Source organism: Opisthocomus hoazin, chromosome 1, assembly GCF_030867145.1.
Source record: "Opisthocomus hoazin isolate bOpiHoa1 chromosome 1, bOpiHoa1.hap1, whole genome shotgun sequence".
NCBI lineage: Eukaryota > Metazoa > Chordata > Aves > Opisthocomiformes > Opisthocomidae > Opisthocomus > Opisthocomus hoazin.
Genome location: NC_134414.1, coordinates 86,600,481 through 86,622,779, shown reverse-complemented (window position 1 = coordinate 86,622,779; position 22,299 = coordinate 86,600,481). Strand labels below are relative to the sequence as shown.

At 43.3% G+C, this 22,299-nt stretch overlaps 2 protein-coding genes across 9 annotated transcripts in view; both read right to left on the bottom strand.

The window, feature by feature from the left end:
- The window catches only part of CLCN4 (chloride voltage-gated channel 4), a 47,462-nt gene extending 35,394 nt beyond the window's left edge, over positions 1 to 12,068 (bottom strand). Inside the window, exons 1-2 of one of the 5 annotated variants that reach the window (XM_075428333.1) lie at positions 9,368 to 9,456; positions 8,686 to 8,794 (exon numbers count right to left, since the gene is read on the bottom strand). Coding sequence is in view for 2 of the 5 variants with exons in the window: in XM_075428357.1 (XP_075284472.1) it covers positions 12,042 to 12,045 (4 nt within the window). In the remaining 3 variants the exon portion in view is untranslated. The other 4 variants (XM_075428357.1, XM_075428318.1, XM_075428342.1 and 1 more) reach the window with 4 other exon arrangements.
- A 712-nt stretch (positions 12,069 to 12,780) lies between these two features.
- The window catches only part of WWC3 (WWC family member 3), a 107,493-nt gene continuing 97,974 nt past the window's right edge, over positions 12,781 to 22,299 (bottom strand). For 3 of the 4 annotated variants that reach the window (XM_075428286.1, XM_075428304.1, XM_075428309.1), the window contains exons 18-23: positions 21,907 to 22,066; positions 20,563 to 20,727; positions 19,123 to 19,215; positions 17,873 to 18,103; positions 16,747 to 16,874; positions 12,781 to 15,314 (exon numbers count right to left, since the gene is read on the bottom strand). In XM_075428286.1, coding sequence (XP_075284401.1) covers positions 15,248 to 15,314; positions 16,747 to 16,874; positions 17,873 to 18,103; positions 19,123 to 19,215; positions 20,563 to 20,727; positions 21,907 to 22,066 — 844 coding nt within the window. In that variant the 3' untranslated portion in view covers positions 12,781 to 15,247. The remainder of the gene's footprint in view (positions 15,315 to 16,746; positions 16,875 to 17,872; positions 18,104 to 19,122; positions 19,216 to 20,562; positions 20,728 to 21,906; positions 22,067 to 22,299) is intronic. The other variant, XM_075428295.1, reaches the window with a different exon arrangement.

Below are 22,299 nucleotides of genomic sequence, written 5' to 3'. Positions count from 1 at the left end.
GAAGCCCTTTCCAGTGCAGAAATCAAGTAATCTCCAAGCACCGTGGCATGCTGTCTGAAAGAGAATCAAGTAAGGGAGCTGCAGCCTGGGAGAAGGAAACCAACCGCAGAGCAGGTGCCCCACACGGCGCTGCCGGGCACAAACACGCTGCCACAGGATCGAAGTGAGATTAAAAGCACCAGTTAGGAAGAGTAACAACTGAGAACAGCAATACTTCGCCAAACAGGTGAGAGCATGCTCATACCTTTGGTAAGGGAAACGCGAGTCTGCAGGTGGGACGCTGTGGCTGGCACCAGGGAGCTGAAGTTGCAAGTGGACCTTGAGTTCAGTGTCTCGTCAGCCATGGGGTTGGGGGTTGGACTAGATGACCTCTAGGGGTCCCTTCCAACCCAAAACTTTCTATGATTCTATGACTGAGGAGTGCGAGGGGGAGCTGAACTGAGGAGAAAGGATTAGATGGTGCGGTTATTTGTAGCGCTCTGATATTCTGCAGGTCATTTACTCCAACCCACTCTTCCCATAGGGCGAAGAAGGACATGTAAAGAACACACAGTTCAGACTGCCTGCCTGCCCGAGGCAGCCCCCACCGCACAAATAAACTGCTGGGAACTCTGGTGCTGAAAGCGTTGGAGAGTTTTCCTTAATGCTACAAGAAAGCTACCCAACATGCTAGTTATATCACATGAAAAATAGCTTTTTAAGTATGTTGTCAATGCCTAGGACATGACAGTATTGTGATGGATAGTACCAGGCCAGACCACAACTATGTAGGATAATTGCAATCTCAGACTGAATCTACCCCAAAAATACGTGCTACACAACATGTCCAGCGAGAGAAAAATGTGCTAGAGACCACAGAGCTGTGGAAGACTACCGAGACAACCAAACGTTGAACTCTAGGTAGCATACTGATACCTGGGAATCGCAGCTAGCTGGATGATTATCAGTCTTAAAGTTCACTTCAGGTACCACGCTGTTGAAAGCAGAGATGTGATATCAGGTAACGCAAATCCCATTCCTAGTAAATAAAACCTGGCTACAGCACGTTTGGACTGAGTACTATAGACTTCTCATCTTAAGTCCTACCACTAAGCACCATAAGTATCACTTTATTTCTCTTTATTTTGCATTTATTTATCTCATCTTACTCAGGCATCTGAAAAAATCTCCAAATTTTATTTCAGGATAAGCTAACTTGCCCTCATAGGGATGCCTGTAGAGATGCTTTCAGTTGTGCCACCAGAAGTGGAGCCTTACACACTCAGTCGTAGACATTTTAATTTAATACACATGGGTTAAGGGAAAATTAATCTCACCCAAACATGAACTGTAGCCAGATGTACTGCAGCAATTCACTCTGACGATGGCAGTCGTCATCTGTCATACGAGTTGTCTCACCTGGCATCAGAAATCTGCACTAGACTCTGGACACTAAAAGCTAGACTCCTTTCATAGCCAATGAGGGAAGGTAAACTCTATTCAGATGCAACTTGGCTGATGTATTTTAGACATCTAGATTAGAATGAGGCAGATTGTTTCCCCAGAAGTGCTAGTTTCTGTTCACTGAGTACAAAGAGATGTCACAGGTGGACATCCACATTTCAGAGTCTGACGCTAGCAATTCAATAGAAAACATTGCAGTACCATTACATGCAGAATTATTAACAAATGCAACTCATAGCTATTCCTAACACTTCAGCATCTAAGAGATTTGGATACTCTGACAGAGATTACGTACACTGAAAGGTGTTGAATCTTGCTGAGTAACTGCTTGACTTTTGTATTCTGTCCCTTTGTTGTTCTATGTCTTGGACCTCCTTGCTGTCCTTTCCACTACTTTTCCAGATGCTGATGCAACATCATTTGTGTAAGGGCAAACTCTTCCTGCGTAGTCCCCTATTCTTTTCCTAATAATTCCTGGCATTCCACCAGTTTTTCCTAGGGCAGACATCCAACATTTTCACTGAGCAGTCTACTATGACTCCAGGCTATGCTCCATGAGCAGCAGAGGCTGGTTTGGAGTCCATCACTCTGTGGTCTCCTTGGGACATTTTCCCTATTGCTTTGCCTCTATTGGCATTGAATTACATCTTCCATTTTATTCCCTGCAATTCGGTAGACAGTCTTCTTCATCTCTTCACAGTGAGCACTCACTTCTGCTTAACAGCTCAGCATACCGGCCACGGAACATTTTTGTCAACACTCTGCGTTAATAATTGTAGACAGATTCTTGCTAAAAGCTGAATGAGGAGACAAAGAAATCTGACTGAACTATGCACCTCCTGAACTCAAAAGAGTTCCTCCTTGAAGTCTAGTTGGCAGATTTCCCTGGATTTAGACCCAGGCCAGACTACTATGGTCCTGCAGATGGAGCAAGGCTTTCCCGGCAGGGATCGATTCATAAATTGAGACAGGTCACAGTGCTGGACTGGCAATTGTGCCTCTTGACAGGCTCTCCTGGTTGCCGCATAACCCCAGACATCTTCCAGAAACCTTGTGCCCGGTCAACCTGATGGTCAGTCCCAGGTCTCCCAGCTAGCCGTGCTTGGTGCACAATATTCTGAAGCTAGAAATACAGAGATGCTGCCCTACAAACATCTGAGGTGTTGAACGAGAGCACCTAAAGGTAAGGATCAACGGAGTAAGGCCAAAGATTAGCCTGTGAGGCCTGCAGGAAGCCAGATAATTTTTAAGTAACCACTGAAGGCTCCTGTGTAAAGAAAGCAAAGAGATCAGTGCAAACAATCTACTGAAGCCAGGGTGCAAACACAGCGCGCTGCCTGACGGGCTGGGACACACCAGCAAGCACAGCAGATATCACATGGACTTCAGGTCTCTTCTGGTACATTTACTCACTTTTTGTTATTTTTAAAAGAACGAAGAGGTAGTATTATCATATTTAAGGTCACGTTTTTTCTGCAGGTCTCTCAGTGAGTAAACTCACTGATTTGGACCAGCTGTTGGATACTCTGCAGCTCGGAGCTAAGTTTTTAGAGAAGAGCAATAAATTACCCTTACAATGGAAATGCTGACAGCCTCTCAGCTTTATAGCACTGTTACACCATGAAAATGTTAAAGCCACAACTAGAAGAGCTCTATCAGTGAACTGCCATTCTCTGTATGAAGTTGACTGACTGATTGGATCTGAAACGTATTTGACATGGCAAGCACAGACCAAAACATTGCATGGTTCAAAGAAGCTGAAAAGAATACTGATGGGAAAAAAGCAGCTGAACAATCATCAAAGGAAAAGTCTTGGCCCTGGCCTACTGCTACCAGACATGCTAGTTCCATGCTACGCTCTCCTCATCCTGTTTTCTGTTTTAATTGGACACGTTGCACTGAGGCGGGCAGTACGCTTTTTAATGCGATTCCAACAAGTTTCAAGTTACTTTCAACAGATCACAGATACCAAATTACTTCAACACTGCAAATGTTTCTAGCAGATGAACGTTCACCTACATGCTTTCATCTTTGTGCTGTTTTCCTTGAAGAGAGCGGTGGGGCGGTTGCTATGTGAAACGTAAGAGCGCGCAGGCAGCACAAGATACCGCTCTTCAGTGACTCCTCTGCTACAGCATAAGGTAGAAGGGAGCCTGACAACAGGCTAGGGGACGAAAGCAGAAGCCTAAAGGCCTGTTGCAAGGTCCTCAATTCACTTTTGTTTGGAGTAACTTTTCCAGGGTGTCCAAGGCATCATCAGTTCCATCTCTTCTAAACCGGGCATGAGTTAGCCGACACACAAGAGCAGAACACGGTGTGTGTCAGAGCTTTTCCTGCGCTCTGGTACCAACATACATGCCACGAGGAGACAGGGAGATCCTACTCCAGACACAACACTTTTGAAATGATTCATGGTCATTTCCATCATGAATCCACTGGAGCTGAGCACGCCACTGATCTGCATGGTTGGTCAGATCAGCTGTGCTCTTACGATGTAACAGGACAGCACGGACTGCACGAACGAAGGAGCATGGGGGCTGTGAAAACCCCTGAAGTTTATTTTCCCTAGTACCCAGTAACGAACGATTCAGTCATACTGGTTTACTAACTGACGATCAGCACGAGACTCCTTCGTGCTGATGGGCGAGTTGCCACTCTCCATGCCCTGAATACTTTTATTGACCCTTCCTAGCACCATATTCTCAAACCAGCCATGCATGGTGCCCCAGTCTCATGGCCATTAACTGCCCAGCGTGACCTGTACAGCAAAAGCACCTTCTCTTGAGAGCCGGGTGCTCTGCCAGCATCAATCCACCCCCTCATCCCAAGGGATTTAGACCTAGTTGCAGGGATGGACACAGAGCACTATCCAGCCAGGCTTCAAATCCAGGTAGTTAGGAGGTCAGTGCTGCCCACAGAGTGAGCTGAACAAGCCGGCGTTCAGAAAGGGCTGGAAGAGGATAAGGCTGAGAGAGAAAGTTCCCAGAACTGAGCACGGTTACATCACAGGTCTTCAGTACCACCTGGCCAGAGAAAATGGGCCTGATAGCTCAGGAAGTCAAGCAAGTTTATTAACGAGGTCACCTTGAAAGAGAAGAATAAAAAGTACAGAGGGATGGTTTAGGGGCATATGCTTTTTGGGGAGGGGTTGGAGAATGAGGTCCATTTAGCCTGGAGCCAAGATGACAAAGGAGGCATGGGTGTAATTCCCCTTCCACCACCGTAGAAGATGATCGAGAAAGAGCGGTGTGACTTCACACCCTACAGGGTACAGGACGCAGGTAAACAGTGATGAAACATTCTTCTAACCCAAGAGAAAGAGGCTGTTGGGTGGTGACTTCACAAGGAAGATGTCTTCAGCAACAGCAAACAGGCTGGATGAGCGTCTTTTTGTAGTTTAAGACTATTCACCTTAGAAGCCTCAGACCAAGCAACCCGATTGATTTATTGACCTTCTGTCTTAATGATGGTCTTTAAAAAAAATGTTAAAATGGCCTTGGATCAGAGCAAAGTTGAGACTCCTGGAAAAACAAGAAAACATTGAACCCACTTACAGGCATTTTTCTGAAACATGATATGGCACATAAAAAGCGGAGAATAGTTAAAATGGGAAAATGCAGAGGGAAGACGGGATATTAAACTTGGCAAATGCATTTCTTCCAATTCAAGGGCTAGCTCAGCCCCCATATGCAAGTAAATAGTGCTGCAGACACTTGGCCTCCCGCCACACAGGCGCAGGCAGGCTGCACTATCGGAAACATCACTGTAAAATATCGCAGCGTTCTGCTCTGTGGCCCCACCACCACCCGTTAAGGACTTTCCCGCCATGATAGGGTGGGCAAGCTAAATGCAGTCACATCTTCAATGTGTAGCTTTACCCTGAGTAACCTCTGTGGAAAGAATTATGAAGCCACAGCAGAGCCCAAAATACACCGGGCACCAGATCACAGGGGAGAGGGCCTGGGAGGAGAAGGGGAAGGCGGGAGGGAACATTTAGGATAAATGGTGGAAAATTGAGGCACGAAAGTCTCCTCCAGACCAAACCACAGCCTCCGACCGCTCCTCCTCAGCCACTAAAAGTGCTCACGGGGCGAGCGCAGGGAGATAAGAGGGCTGGCCAGGCACACAGGTGAAGGGAGGCGCGGGGGGCATGGGGCACACCAGTGCACCCCAGGAGCTGATAACCAGCCATCAGGGCTTCCCAACCCATCGGTGACGACCTGACTCCCTGTTCTCATTTTCTCCTCCTGGGAGGCCCCTTGGGCACCACTCTTCTCTTCGCCTGCGGGGCGAACCCACCAAGGGAGCACACCTCACCCCAGCGTCCCGCTCCCTGCTCCTGCCCAGCATGACTCTCTCCCTTTAGAAACCAATTCCTTTTGGTATGAAATATCACATTTCTGGTCACTATTCGAGTTTTCTTGGAAAGTCTGAGCAAAATTAGTTCAGCTGCTGAGTTATGTCAGAAGGGGATGGGGAAAAAATCCTAGCTCTTTCCCTGCAAGCTCTAAATGGAATTTTTGCACTCATGTAACTCAAAATTGGCTCCATATAAAAAAATCTAAACTCACTTCTCTGTTTCCTGTGAGTCTTAAAGGTCCCTCCAATAAAATTAGTTGTTAGCTGTGGCAGAAGCAGAGGGAAGCACTGCTGGCTCTGAAATATCCATCCAGTATTTTTCAAACTGAGTTGAAACACCTCTGTGAAAGGATGGCCCTCTGCTAACAGCCCATCAGCTCGGGCAGAGGAGTCCCGTGGGCCTGAATCAACCCCGCATGCCTTTGCATGGAGACAAGATTTGATTAGAAAGAATTCAGAAAGCCTTCAGCATCTAGGGTAAGAAACTAAACTTCAGAAGACTGGACAGACTGGAAATCAGGCTATCAGTGTAACAGCATGTATAGTTTCTGTTCTTAATTTCCCTCCAGTCCCCTTCCTCATAAAGAAAAGGGGGCATTTCCCTCCTGGAGCCGCTGGTTTTACTGCAACAGAGCTCCAAGACAAGGCTGAAGGATCAGGGGTGCTGTACAGTGTTCCTCCCCGTGCCGTACATGGCCGAGCTTTGCAGCACCAGGTGTGGGTTTCCAGTGCTGCTCTTTGTCTCCTCACTCTGAAAATGATCGGATTAAGAGGGGGAAAAATGGTTCCTGGACTGCAAAAAAGGCAAATGCACTCAGAGAGAACAGAGTAGCACTGTCAGAAATGAAATGGCCCGGCATACACTCACTCCTAAAAAGCTCTCCCCTGAAGTGGGGTGTTCAGCAGCATTAAACGCACCTCTGGCTGAAAACCCTTTTCTGCCTTTAGCTTGAAATAAAGCTGATAAACCTGCAGTAGAAAAGCCATTAATCTCTTCTGCCACATCACTTCTCACGATCTGAGCGGAGGCAGTGAGTCACTCTCAGCCAGACGGAGGGTGACGTTCTCCCTTTGGCAGGGTGCTGGCTTTAGCGCTGCCTGTGATGGCGGTGGGCTGCGCGCTCACCGACGAGCTCCTTCTCACCGCCGAGGGGGAGGGAGCTCCCCCACCCGCGAGACACCGAAACCTTCTCCTTGGGGTGGTGGTCGGGAGCAGCACGTCGAGAGTGTTTCAGGAATAGCAGCCTACCGTAACCCTGCCAGAGTTTCTCTTTCGGCATTAACGACCGCGTGTGATTGTTGTGGTTCTGCGGGACTGGAGACGAAGAGATCTGAGAAAACCCAATGCCTGGGGTGTGCGTATGCACGGACACACACGCACAGACAGACAGATTAGACTCCTGCTCTGCAACCTTGACCCCATTTCACTAAATGGAGCACACACACGCACAGCCCCCTTGGGCACCCTGATGGCAAAAGCAAGCGGAAAAAGGGCCGGTACCTACGGGCACCATGCCGAGCTGAGGGCAGGTCAGACCCGACAGCCTCACGCGACACGACGCTGACCACCAACGCAGGCGAGAAGGTCCTGAACCACGGATGAGGGGGGAGGTGGCAGCCTCCTCCTTCCCCCTGCACAAGTGCTGGGCTGCAGCCATCATCCTGCTCGCTCTCCCCTCCAGGCCGACAAACAACGGCTCCACGCTGAAGCAGCTCCCAGATCGGGGAGGTTACAGCACTCCAGAGAGCCCGTTTGCTCCAGGCAGATGGGAAGGACCCAACCCCAGGGCAAACGCTCCGCTTCACCATCACCTTCTCCTCCTTTGGTCCTGGTTTAAAAGCCACCAGCCACCGCCTTTGGGAAGGCACTGCCATTCAAATACGGTCCGGGGTCAGGGGGGAGACCCACTGCGCGTGTAAAACCCACGTGTGGTAGCCCTGCTCTGTGCGGGCAGAGAGCCAGGCCTCGGTGAGCAAGAGCACAGCTCAGCTCATGCCCGGTCCCAGGGAGAACTGACCCAGCCTTGGCTTCCAAGAGGGTCTGGAGAACAAACCCAGCATGGGCGCCATCAGGGTGCGACCCCCCTACCCCCTCCCACAGCACCAGGTTGGTATTTCTATCACTCTGAGGCTCAGTCTTAGGGAAAAAAAAACCAAACCAAACCACAGAGGTTCTGTTGGAGAAAAATAAAATTGAAATCTATTTTTCTTTTCAGTTTTGAAGAACCAGTCCTTTGTCACTTCATTTCAATAATTCATTACGTACTTTTTTTGTCAGCCTTGTTTTCCGATCCTGATGCTACCACATACCTGATCACTAGGAACCAGAATTAATCTTTCACTGGGATGCACAACCTACTTCAGCACAGGAGATCCAAAATCCCCCCCACGAGTGTACGGGTGAGCACACAGAGACCCGCGGCCTGCCAAGTTGTCAGATTTTTCCAATAATGGGAAAAATTTATTGGAACAAAACGACAGGATTTTTGAGAATAAAAAAAACTTCCCACAGACTAGGAGTGAAAAGTCACCTGACTCTGCCTGATGAAGCTGTGGCTGAGTCATCCTCCGTTCTCTGGCAAAGGCACAGAATTATTTATCACAATTCTTAAAAAAAAAAAAAAAGGTATAATTTTATTTTTCTGACTAGTATAAGCTCAAAGATTAATTTGGCTTCTCACATTCTAACATTTGCATTGTAATAACTATAAAAAGTAATTCTTTTAAAAAACATTAAATGTATTTAAAAAGCAATATGGAAAAAAACCACCACAGAAGAGTCACCATTTTTTCTCCTCAAATACACGTCCTCACATATTTGCATAGAGCGCATAATTAAACACCCACACCAGGAAAAGAAAACAGACTCTGGACTTTGCTTACATAAACACCGACAGTCCCAAAAAGCAGCTTAGCGTGGATTTTTCAGCCTTTCGGCGACTGGCATTTTGTGTAAGAAGTAAAAATCTGCTTGTCATCTCATTTGTTCCTCCTGGAAAAGAATTTTTGCATGCTTATACTGGACGAGAAGCAAAACCCACCTTACACTACAGCAAATTATACAGGAAACCTGCCAGACCAGGTAGCTTCAACCCACATCAGCAAAAATTAACAATAAAGGAAAAGCTTCTTTCCCCAAATACATCTGCTAACCCCCTAAGCAAGTCAATCCTCATTCCTTTATAAGCTCGGACACAGCCATCCAACTTCCTTTAGGCATCCGGGGGGGGGAAAAAAAGCAGGGCACGCAAGCAAAACAGCATCGCTGCTTTCTCCCTGCCCGACGGGGTGATGGCCGCTCGCGTAAAGACAGAATTCAGCAGGCCCCCGAACGAGCCGCAGCAGAAGACAGGGCCAAAGGGCTTCCGCAGCTTTCAGGCTCATCTGGCAGGATTTCTCCCGGCGATGCCAGCCGGCAGCCTCGGCACCTGCAGCCCCTCGGCGCGCAGGGAAACGGGGCGGCTCGATTTCCCGGCAGAAGCTCTGCCCAACAGAGCTGGGGCTCCAGGACGGCAGCGCGAGAGCAGCCGGCGAATCGACTGTTTTGAAGGATTATGTCGCTTACCTGCAATGCAACATCGTCTAGGCCAATGCCAAAGATTTTACTAGCATCCTTTCTTGGGTGGTATGGCTCCAACGGCAGTGATGATGTCATGGGGAGGAAGCAGCGGCAATCATGTGACTGCATCCCCCGTCTATAGGATATCTGACGGGAGCCGGGGACGGAGCGAGACGGACCCGTCTCTAATCCCACAGGATTAAACCGCGAGCCTCTCTGCCCTGCCCTACCCACTCGGTCACCGCTTAGACCACCTGCTGCTTTTGTTCTCCCGCTAACCCGAGCTCATTATTTTTAAAAGGGCTTGTGGATTTTCTTTTTTTTCTTTTTTTTTCAACAGCAATAATGAGAACATTTTTCACCAGGAAAAAGCATGGCAAGTACGCTGCTTGCACACCAAGCATTGCTGTTCACTCTGCAGCAACGCCCAGCTGTCACGTTCTCTTTCACCTCTCTGAAATCTGTAATCACAGCAGCCTGGAAACGATACAAACCACAATTTCAATTTCACCATCCCTTGCATTTTTCCTTGTCCCAGTGCTCCGTTTCCAGCTTATCCAGACTGACTTCTCTCCATCTTCTGTGTCACAGTCCAGCTTTGCAAGCTGACCTCAAAGGTTTCGTCCCTGTTACCTTTATTTCTTTGTTCTCCCCACCATCCATCGGTCACTACGCTCGCAGCCTTCTGCCTTTCTTCAACGCAGCTGCCATGGCTTGCAACATCCTCTCCTACACACCAGTTTACTTTTCCCTTTTCCAAACTGCTGCTCAAGTTTTCCCATTGAATATCTAAAAACTAGAATATCCTAAAACATTTTGTTTAAAAAACCCCCCACAAACGCAATTACCTTGACTTTCACATTTTGGTTAACTGAGTATTACACCTCAGAACCATATTTTGGGGGGATCTAGGGGGTTTGGGGGAGTGTTTCCTTTTTTTTTTTTTTTTTAAGAATTCTATTATACTCTACAATGTGTTTGAGTTCTACAAAAAAATAATAATTACAGAAGTTCTGATTCTAGAAATTTTGTACGAGCCATTAGGATCATGTTCCGCACGGCAGAGGCTGTAGCTGTTCTTTGTGAAGATCCTGCACATGTGTGAACACGTGCTACGTGTTTTATTTCAGGACGTTCACCTGACTGCGCCTTTTCCCATATTTGAGTATTGTGCAGACTGGTTTTACCCTCAGGGGCATCTCAAGGGCTGTGCTTCGTACTGTCAAGCAGACGCAACAGCTGGGTAGCGGGAGATCTCGCACAAGCACGTGCGAAAATATCCATGGGTGAGTGAAGACGCAGGCGGGGCTCTCACTTTCTGCCAAGGTGAAGGCACAGAGCTCTTATCTATAAGCTGAAAAAGTTCCTGTACTCCTTATGTCGGCTACGGACTCCCCGTACAGAAACCACAGGCTTTGGATTATGAAATTTGAACACTTCGCTTGCTTTGCCCTAAGTTCCCCCACACTTCTGGAGCGAGGAGCACGCCTTCAGAGCAGAGATCTGATTACTGCCCTTCCTTCACCCGCAGCGCTGCAGATGACAGTTCTCTGCCGCTCACGGGCCAGGAACAGCCCCAGGCCCTACTAGAACCACGTCACTGAAGTGTGGAAAAGTGACGGAAGTCGAAACTTCCTGCCAGCGTCTGCCGTTTGCACCCATTAAAATCAGTATTAATAGGCCAACTGAATTCTGTGGAGGAAGTTAAACAAGCACTGAGCACTTAATTTATTTTCTTGATAATGTATCTGCAATTTTCCTTAATCAGTTTATAAGGGGGAAATAAGGAAAACGGCAAGCAGCGTTCAGTTGGTCAGACACAAGCATCTACACCTGGGAATTTCTGCACCGTAAGGCACCCCCTGTAATACATACACCATGTCCTAGATGCAGAGCAGTAATTTTGTGCACTAACCAAGTGAGGGCAAGGGTCTCAATTTCCCATTTTTTCCTGCACAGATTTTCCTAAATTTACTTCCTACTGTTTCCTTGTCTATTGCCACAGCTGAACTCATCAAGCCTCCTGCTGAAAGTGTATTTACAGTTGGATGGTCAATTTGCAAACAAACCAAAGAGACAGAATACCTAATTCTCTACAGAAAACATGATTCTATAACCTAGATATGTATATTCAAATTTAAGAGACTATTAGAAATCATAAGAAACCAGAAACAGCTCGTAAGAAGCTTTTAACTCCAAGAATACTGAGATTTTCCAGAGTGCAAGCAAATCACTTAATTGACATTTACAGATTCCAAAACCAAATCAGCTTTATCTCTGGTATTTTCTTCCAATGATACTCTGTCAATTGAGCGTTCTCAGGAAAAAGAAAATACTCGTCACGTGATGTTTCGGAACAGATTGTTCTTGCTTTCGCTAGCCTGCAGTTTCTCGAGTCTCTCCGTAAATACATTTTTCCTCCTCTCAAAGATGTATGACTCTATAGTATAAAAAAGAAACTGGATTCAAAACAAGCTGCAAAGTGCCCTCTTCCCTAAAAACTCAAACTTCAGTTTTACATCTGCTGTAAACAAAATACATAGTTCATCTAACTCCTAAAAAGAAATTTGCTCTATTTACACAACACTTACCTTCAAGTCTTGCAAAGCGCTTACAAGAACTGCAGCAAGAAATACATATGAGACTTTATGCTTATAACAGAAAACCCATACTGCCATACCCATTATAGCTCTTGTAGTTGATCCTGATGGTAGTGAGACAGAGATGGTTGGTATTCCAAATGGCTATTTCTAGCAGGCGGATTTAAAAATAACCTAAGCTTTGTCATACCCGCAACGCCTTGCAAATACTGGACGGAGACAGGAGTCCTATGTCAGTACCATGATTTTGCCCACGGTCCTGCAGCTTGGGGTTGCAGAGAGCAAGTGAGAAATGCTCTTTCTGCAGTTACGCAGGTTTAACATCTCCTTTGTGAAAGCAGCAGTGAACCTCAGCCTAAAGAAGTTAACTTGTATTCTTCTGAGTGGCTTCCACCTTGGAATTAGCCTTAAGTAAGATAATACAGAACCGTCACGTCAACTTCCAATACAAATCTATGAAGTACAATCTTCCGTTAGAAAAAAAGGCAGTTCAACATGTTGCAAGTGGAGCTACCCATGAATTCCAGGAATGTTCAGCCATGAGCCTCTGATACAGCTGTCAGCTTATCGTGAGTAATAAGCATGTGGGAGAACATATCTGCTATTCCTTAGGGTCTGCATCCCTTTCAGCTCGTTAGTGTAACCTCTCTAGGACCTTTGATCTCACAGATTTCCTCTCTTACTTCTACCTTCACCTCAATGACAGTGTTATTCAAAATGCAGAATTTATGATAGCGTCATGAATGTGGGAAATGCAAACCATTCAAACATTGTCTTATGCTGTGACATATAACAAAACTCTACTTCTGTTTATGGCAAATTATTTTATTTTGTCCAAGAAATACTTTCAAATAATACAAAAAATAACACAATCATACAGAACTGTGACAAAAACAAGAGAGATGAATACTGGATATGATAACTCATTACCACATGAAGACAGAGCTCCTTGCAGCAGTCAGAATCATGGACCCACAAGATACGCCAACGCCATCTCGCAGCGGTCGCTATTTAAAACCACCAACTGGATCCCCTGACGGAGAGGCCAGCACACATTGCCCCTTGGTTACACAGTCACAGAACAATTTAGTGGGGAGGGGAGGTCCCTACCCAACTCCTGCTCAAAGCGGGCCTGATGTGACCAGGACGCTGTGGGCTACGTCCAGCCAAGCCCCCAACGCCCCCCACAGACAGAGCGCTCCACCTCTCCGGACAACCTCTTCCAGTATCTCACCACCCTCACGGGAACATGGTATCATCTACTCTCAGTACGCAGCAAGTACTTTTGGTGTCACTGCATGGTATCTTTTGATAAATCCTACTACGTCAGGGCCTCCACTGGAAACGGGATGCAAAATTCTGACTAACCGGTCTTTTCAAGTAACGAGCACTAAAACGCTTGCGGCGCCCAGACTTTTATCCAAACACTAAAAATTTCTTACATGATTTGGTTATTATCTGCATAGTTTCTGAGTATGGCTAGTTGTGCCCAAGGAGCCCAATATACGCCCACCGAAGCTTACTGGCAAAACCAGACTTCAGGATGGTTAGCATGATAAATGCTAAATATAATTTCACATATGTTGCTACACGACTGAATCGCTTGATGCCTGTAATGAATATAGGCCATACCAGGAAACAGGGAATACCACCTTAAAATTAAATGTCTGCATTAACCATCCTCACTGATTAATGATGTAGGTTTACAGCCTTTTTTTCCCCATCACTTTTTGCTTCAGCTTGGACAAGTAAAAGCAATTTGGTTTCACTCTCAGGTTTTCCTCATCTTTGACCAGGTAACAAAGTACAAGCTCTTGAAACTCACAAACACTTACTTACTTACAAAATATTTGAAAATATTCTGAGGGGTTCCGATACGTCCATTTAGGTTTTGGCTGTTGTTCCGATTGCCTGACATATAAGAATCTGGAGCCAATTTGACCTTTACTTTAATTAAGAGACAGCAGGATCTTCCTTCTAGGCAATTCCAGCAACTTGCAAAGTCAGTCTTGTGTTGGGCACCTCTCTTTGTACGTAATGTATAATTAGAAAAATATGAGAAACTCTATTATAGTAGCTTAGTAAAGAAGTACTTTTACATACTTGCAGGATGCAAGGACACAAAACTGGCATTCTCGGGAATTTAGGGTGACAGTCTCTCATTAAAACTAACGGTCACAAGTAAAATTACTTCTTACTGGATTCTAGCTGGTCCAACTAGCAACCAAGTGAGCTGTACCTTCCAGAATGAGACACCTTCCGCCTGGAAAGTGTCGCTGTTCAACAGAACTCGGGCGCAGCAACCTCAAAGCACGTCCTTTAGGGTGAACATGTGCTTAAGCACCCTTACGTAATGCAGCTGCTTTCTGAAATCGGCACGTGTGTACTTTCCTGAATCATCAGAATCTTTAAAACCGCAGAAATGACTATAATATTCCCTTAGCGGTCTCTCCACACAGCTAGCTCACGTTGCTCTTTCAACTCCCTTTTCATTAAACAGCAAAACAAAGACCTGTCACCCTTTTCCTTCCTCCGTTTAAACTGAGAATCTAGTTAAGAATATAAAGATACTTTAGACAACTGAAATGAAAACAATCTATTAGTGCACAGTAAGAACATGCAAATGAATTCTGCAATGTTTAACATCAATTCTAATCAGTGTTAAACACATTGCAGGTGATAATATTTTGCTATAACACAGACAGTGCTAAAGGATACAATGTACATAATAAGCTACAGATAATAAAGCTCAAAAAAGTGACAATTTTAGAACATAGTATTTTCATTTCAGGTATCAGAAACAAAACCAGCTCAATGGTTCCATTCTACTGTATGACAAATACTGAAGAACAAAATTTCAGTCTTAAAATACATCTTAAAGTAGGTATTTTCCTTCAAGGAAAAAGGCACTATAAATAAATTACACTACAGTGAATTTGCCTGAACTCACTTTGTTTCTGTCTTCCAGCCTTTAAGTCAAATAAAACAGCATAAAAACTGTACACGCTCTTAACAGGATAGTCGATCTTTTATAAAATAGGTTGTCTTCAGAGATGTCAGTTTCACAACAAGGGAAAACCAAGCCTTGTTGCAGTCGCTATTATAAAATATATATGTATATATATTTATATATATGGTTTTGTTTACTTTTACTTTTTTTACTTTTTTTATTTTTTACAAAACGTGTATATTAGCTTTTGCACAATTCTTTTAAAAGAAACTTGGCTAATCTAATAACTTCATTAAAATAAAAGCGATAAATACTTCATGTTTACAATGCAACATGTCATACATCGTCAGCTGGCAGAGGAGGTATGTTAATCCTTGGTCTTGTAAAAAAAGCTATCTTCTCTCTGTGACCAAAACAAGACAAAAAGAAAGTCAATCAAATACATGCCTACATTTCCCCCCCCCACCTCCAAACGTGGTTTCTTTACTCTGGTTAGTATTTGTTATTTACATACTGAACTGACGGCTTATTTGAGTAACAAGAAGCTTGCAAAAACTATTAAACCTCGCTGTATACTTTTGGCAACATTCCATGGAACACAACTACTATTTTTGAAAATTTAGGTGGAAGCTAAGTCATTGAACATCAGTCACAGCTGACTGTAAAAAGGTTTCACAGGACAAACCCTGCGTAAGCCCCTTCTGTAACGCAAAGTTCACCCTTGGACATTTTGCAATAATGCCTACAGAAAAAAGGAAAAAAAACAACGGCATTCAGAGTCATCTTTTTTCTTTTCTTGAGCAAACAGTACATGCTGTAAAGTAAGCGTCATAAGAAATGGATGTGTGCAGAAAAAGGACAAGAATTTAAACACAGAAGACAGCTTTTGCTTCATTTTCTATATCTCATTTTATTCAATTCCTCATACGTTTTTACATCTCAGTAGACAAAGCGTAAAACCCCCTCTCATCACCAGGAATATGATACGTGAGAACAAACCTAAAATTTCTATTCCTCTTCCTTCCTCCCCACCTTTGTGACAAAGACCTTTCCAATCTAAAGCAAGCAAAAAAATTACAGTAAAGAATGGGCAGCTTTTCTATTTCACTGAAGTATTCCCTGCAAGAAAGTTCTAGAAATCTGATCGCTGGATGAAACAGTATGATGCAACACTGTAGTTGTGCTGTCCTCCACATCTACGCTGCACTAACATTTTCTTACTCTGTTACTCTCCCTATAAAAATGATAAAAATTTTAATTCTGAAGTAATGAAGTCTTCCACTGAAATCCACACTGTTAATCAATGTCGCTTGTACACAAAATAAACTGTCAGAAAAAAAATAAAGCTAAGAGAGGACACATAACACGTGAACACAGATGAAATAAGGTAAAAAAGTCCAAAGAAAAGGCTTCTTGGAGAAAGCTGGAATATTATTAAGTAATTTTTTGGCAGACAGTGTTACTGACAGCATGTATGTATTACATTAAACCAACTATTTATGCTCACAGGCTCGTATTGAAGAAATGACAAATCATTTGAACTTAACAGTGTCTAGCCTAAGTTGAAAGAATCACCTAAGTTATTGTTTGCACTTGAAGGCGATTTTTTTTTTTTTAATTTCATGTGTTTTAGCATTGTATCACTGCAATTTTACCTTAGTGTTGGCTCTTTGCACTACAGACAATTCAAAGGAAACTCATGTGTCCAAATCAATAAACAGTTACAAATTACTGGCTATACAGCAGACACACAGAAAATACGCTAAATGCTTCAGAAAGCTTTTAGCTCTCTAATGAACTGTTGCTATGCTATCTCAGTACACATTACCACTTACCTAAAAGTCTGCACCTGAATAGGCTCCTTCTGGTTTTGCCCACGCAACTGGTATATTTCTTTGGATGCTTTCTTTAGCATCTTTTCAGCTGCTTGCTCTTGGTGATGTTCAAATTTGGTCTGTCTAGTCTGAAAACAAGAACATAATGCTTTAAAATGGTCATGTGAATAAATAAAACAAGAATACGCAGATTAAAATAATGTATTTTTTTCCACTCATCACAGTAAAAAGCACACAAGTACATTGTCCGAAATACCTGACCATCTAAGAAACATAAATTCAAAAGACTGACAGTATTGTTTCATTTCTTAATGCTCTTCAGACAGATATGTATTAAATTCATGAAATTTACTGCACATAGATCTGTCAAACAAGACCTTAAAATAAATGTACGCTCACTCTTTGCCTCAGATAATCCAATGGCAATTTTGTTGTGCAGTTTTTCCCACTTTTTGCCTATAATTTCTTTGTCCAAGAAAAGGAAAAAATCATATATTTAGGGAAAATTCCAAATACTTGTAAAAAATGAAATATCAAATCAGCAAAATTTCTTCAAAAAGACCAGGGCACAAATTGAAGCACAGGAAGTTCCGTCTGAACATGAGGAAGAATTTCTTCACTCTGAGGATGACGGAGCACTGGCACAGGCTGCCCAGGGAGGTTGTGGAGTCTCCTTCTCTGGAGATATTCAAGACCTGCCTGGACAAGGTCCTGTGCAGCCTGCTGTAGGTGACCCTGTTTCAGCAGGAGGGTTGGACTAGATGACCCACAGATGTCCCTTCCAACCCCTAACATTCTGTGATTCTGTGAGAAGTAAGGAAATTATTAAAGTTCCAACAATAAATATCTACAACAAAACAAAAAAACCCAAAACAAACCAAAAACTTCCAAAACAACAAATGCCATTGGCAAATAGTGCCATTCTCCAGCAACTGTCTTCAAATAAAGGCACAGTTTGGTAATAATCAACGCAATCATTTTTATTGTGCTAACTTCAAGAACATAGAAGCAACATTCATTGTTTGAAGTTCTGTAAAAACAGCTCTTTAGACATCTTGTCACGATCAAGAAATTTTGAAACCAGGAGTTTCTGGACATGTTGAGTGCTTGTCTCACGTTTCCATACCTGCCTCTCTGCTTCCTTCAACAAGTTTCGGAATCGCTCATCCCGAAGGACCCAGTGGGGTAGATCTGTCTGCCCTCTGAGCTGGGCATCTTCCAGACGCTGTCTCAACTCTCTTAAAACACATATCTCCTCGTTCAGCTGTCTCTGTCTAGTTCTGGATGCCTGGAGATCCAGCTCCAGGTCTAACGACGTCCTCGCCATAAGCTCAGCTAAAGATGATCTGCAGGACTGCTGATTATTAATAAAATGCAGAATACATTATTCTCAGGATGGTATACTGGTCTATCTTTAGCTACATAGAGCATACATTTTCTGTACTCACTACACACAAAGTTTTTGAGAGATCCCACAGTGAAAGGCTAACTAGCTGTAGGGGGCTTCTGTACCACACACAACCTTTTACAATTAATGCTTTCTACTGCCTCCTTTTACAGTCTCCTTTTGGCTTATAAATATTTAACTAATTTAAGCTTACGGACTAAACTTTTGTGTTATGATGATAATAAAAGGGACGCAACATGAAAAACTTATAACTGAGTCATGACATCAGTAAACACTGTACTGAGCAAGATTCCCCTTAAAAGGCTTTATTTAATAGTGGTTTTAAGATCCGTTCCGAATCAAAAAGGGAGGCATAACTGTCCACCTGCCTGCACCAGCAATAAATGAACTTCTGCTGACCAGGCTAAACCGTATGCCGTGTGCACGCAGGGCATTAACGCCGTACCTGCGCTTCCCTGCCCACTTGTTCTGCAGGGTGCAGGGTGGCAGAGGGGAGAGCTTAACCTGTTCATTCCTCAATACCTGGGCCTCAAACACTGCGGTTTGCCAGGATGCACAGGAGGGTAGCTGGAGGAGCTGCATGTTTTACTCTCACATTCACACACACTTCTCTGGGCCTGCACCCGGCATCGCTATTAACTAGATTTTAACGATTTAACAAAGTCTACATCTGAATCAATACGAATTCAGTCCCTGTTCAACTAATTTTTGTCTGCCACACCTTTTTTTCTCCTCAGTAATTCTTCACAACTATATTTCACTTCTCTCTGTCTACCTTTTAGCTTAAAAAACCCAAACCACACCCAAAACATGCACACACTGCCATACCCTCCCCAAACACATTACAGAAGTCTCTTACATTTCCTGAAAACATCAGAATGTACCTGCAGACATCTAAAGCTAAGGTATGAAAGTACCAGTGTTTCAGCAACTTAGTGAAAAGTAAAAATCAAGTTTCCTAGGTATACCTGCTTATACCGTAGAGTGCGCCTCTCCAATGTATTCCGGACAAAAGGGGACTTCCTTGGCAGAGTTGAACTGTCACTGTCACTGCGATACAGCTGAGTAGAAAAGATATCGAAAACACAGATTGCTTACAAGGTCGCCTACATTAAGAAATCTGGATGGTTTTTTTCTTTTGAGATTTATTAACTGCACTGAAACTGTCTTGTTTCAAGCAACTGATTTTTTTCAACTTTAGTTATTTATAAATATTTTTATATATAATAGTGGTCATACTGTACAGCTACAATAATTTAAGAAAAATTCAAAATCATCAACATTTTATAGCTAAGTTTCGTCAAGCACTCTACTAAATATCCAAGACAATGCATTTTAAAGAAGGGCGACAGGAGAGTTAGGAAGAGATATTATTGCCTTTAACGCATTTACTGTCATGCACACAAACAATACAGTCTCCCACTGCCCCCCCCACACCCCTCGGATTTTATGTAAATGCAGATTAAGTGAGGGTGTTTAACAATATTTTCCTTTTTGCACTACCTTTGTTCTGGTGTGTTCACATTCCCTACATCATAAATGAATACAGAATCCAGAAATCAAACTGAAAAATTTGAAGTGGTTCATAGATGCACTGTGTGCAATGTAAATAAGAGGGAAAAAACCAGAAGATCTTTGGTTTAGGAAAAAGCATAAAAGTTAAAAATCATTATTGCATTTTGAAACCCAAGCTCTCAAAAGCTTATGAAAGAGTAGCTTTAATTAAAGCAATTTGCATTCCACCAGCACTGCAAAATCAATACCCATGTATTGATCTGCAATACCATGAGCCAACTGCCTTTCGCCACTGAACATAGCAACCACCTAACACGAGCTGGAAAACTGCTGTGCCAATCCTCAATTACTTGCACCAGTGCACCCAGGAATCCTAGGTCCCGCTGTAACAGGCATCCTATGACTGACATTCATGGCAGCAACCAGAGTCGTAAGAATATTTATGCAATAACCCTAAGCTTATGCATTCACTCCCCTTTCCCAAACTTTTAGGTACCTGAAAGTTAAACACGGCTTCTAAGCTAACTGTTTATACACCTCATTAGACAGCACTGTACCTCTGTAAAATCAGTCACCCTAGCCTAACATCTAAGGTTGCCAGGAAAATGAGTTTAATATCTCATTTGTCATAGATTCTTAAACTTCAAATGAAATAAATTCAGGTTTAAATTCTTAAAAAGAACCAGGGGACCTCTTCCCCACTGCAATGTTTAAATTCAATGAAAGACTACTCATCAGTATTAAAAAGCAGTATATGTTTCTTATGTAATAAAGTAATACAATAAATATATAATATTAAAGTAATGTATTAAAGCCTTAAGAAGAAATTCTCAAAAATGTACAAAATACTTGTGTGGAGGCCCCTCTCCCCCTTCTTTTTAAGCTTTACTCACTCTGCAAACATATTGACTTCGTGCTCCAGGCGAGAAGGTCTGGGAACGAACAATAGTGCTACTGCGAACAAAAGCAGAACCCCGTGGCCTGCGGCTAGTTCTCTCTTTTGGAAGAATAGCAACTTCTTCAGGAAACAGATCCTCAGTGTTAGTTTCCTTATCCACCTGAAATTTCAATGAAGGAAATATTTTCTTTTTTCCTTGTTTTCTCTCTCTCGCCAAAAACAATCAGACATTTCAACAGTATCAAAAGTAAACAATTTGCCCTGCTAGCCAGGTTCAAGTTTTAATGAGCAATGAGAACAGAGGATGAATCAACTCATTTTTTAAAAAGTTTTAAAACTAGGTCATTCGAAATGGTAAGATTACCTTTCAGAAGACTTTGCTGGAACAGTAACAACTATGAGATGCAGTTACAACGTGAAGCATAGCTGCAGAGCACAAAGAGTGCATTCAGCACTGGCAGTTGGGCATTAACCAAGCTACCACCTGATCTCCAGCCTCAACAGAAGAAAACTGAGTCACCTTTCAATAGGCAAGGAGACTCTGAAGAAAGCAACCACCTTAAAACCAGACAAAACCAAATGAAGAGAAGAAACTCAACAACAGGGAACTGAAAGACTGTTAAAACAATGATACAGGAACACTAAAATATTGAGAAACACAGAAAACACCTGCTACTCTAGCAAAGCTTCTAAACTTTAAGATAAGACTTTTCAAAAGGAGGTCTGATCTTCCCTGAAGGCAACACAAACAGCTTGTGTTCCTCTGCTTCAATGGAAGTGTGCCAATTTCAGCTTATTCAGCATTATTTTCAATGTCTCGTATCTTGAATACAAGGATTTTAAATAAATCAGTTTCAGCACAGTTGTTCTGAAAGTTTCAGCTGCATTTATTGTAACACTGAAATAGTAATGCAAGTCTTAAAACATTAAGCTTCTTTCTTCACAATTCCTCCAAAAATTCTTATTTTCAGGAGCACTGGAATTTGATCATGGTATTTTCTGTTATAATGTCAAGTCAACACAGATATTGACATGGGTGCATATTTACAGATTGGACAAAGGCCACAATAAAAAGAGCTTGGCTTTTGATATAAAAAAACTAGTTCTGCCCAGAAATAACTAGCAAGCAAAGAAAAAAGCCCAGCCCTAAAGAGGGCATTTCTAACTCAAAAGGCACGCCGCTGTCATGAAGGCAGTGCTCATACAGGGCTGATTATGGCATTTCTGGTTCCCTTCTCTCCTGATCAGTCCGGCCTCAAACTCGAGGAGCAGCAGCAACACACTCTGCGCACGCCAGGCAGCACGGCAGTTTCCGTACTGCACCGTCTTCTCTCTTTACCTTCAGTGGCGGAGGCTGCGTTCTTCCAGAACCGTACTGGCCTGCTTGAGCTGCAAACACGTGCCCAGCTAACGAATCCCCGCAAAATGGCTCTGGGTAAGGAGGACTAGTCTGGGTGCAATTACTGCATCCACTGTCAACAGATTCTGCTTGCCAGCTCCTAAAGTCAGAACATCACAAGGATTTCATAGGTATTAAAGAAAACTCATGCAATTATGTGTCATGTTTATAAATTTCATTATCCAGGACAGTTTATCATTTTAGACTACTATTTCTCCAATAAAAATACAGAATTTGCACAGGGAGAACATATTCTGCTTGCATTTCTGAAGATGCACAGACAAGCAAATACATGCAAAAAAAAAAAAACAAACAGTCACCTTCCCTAATTTT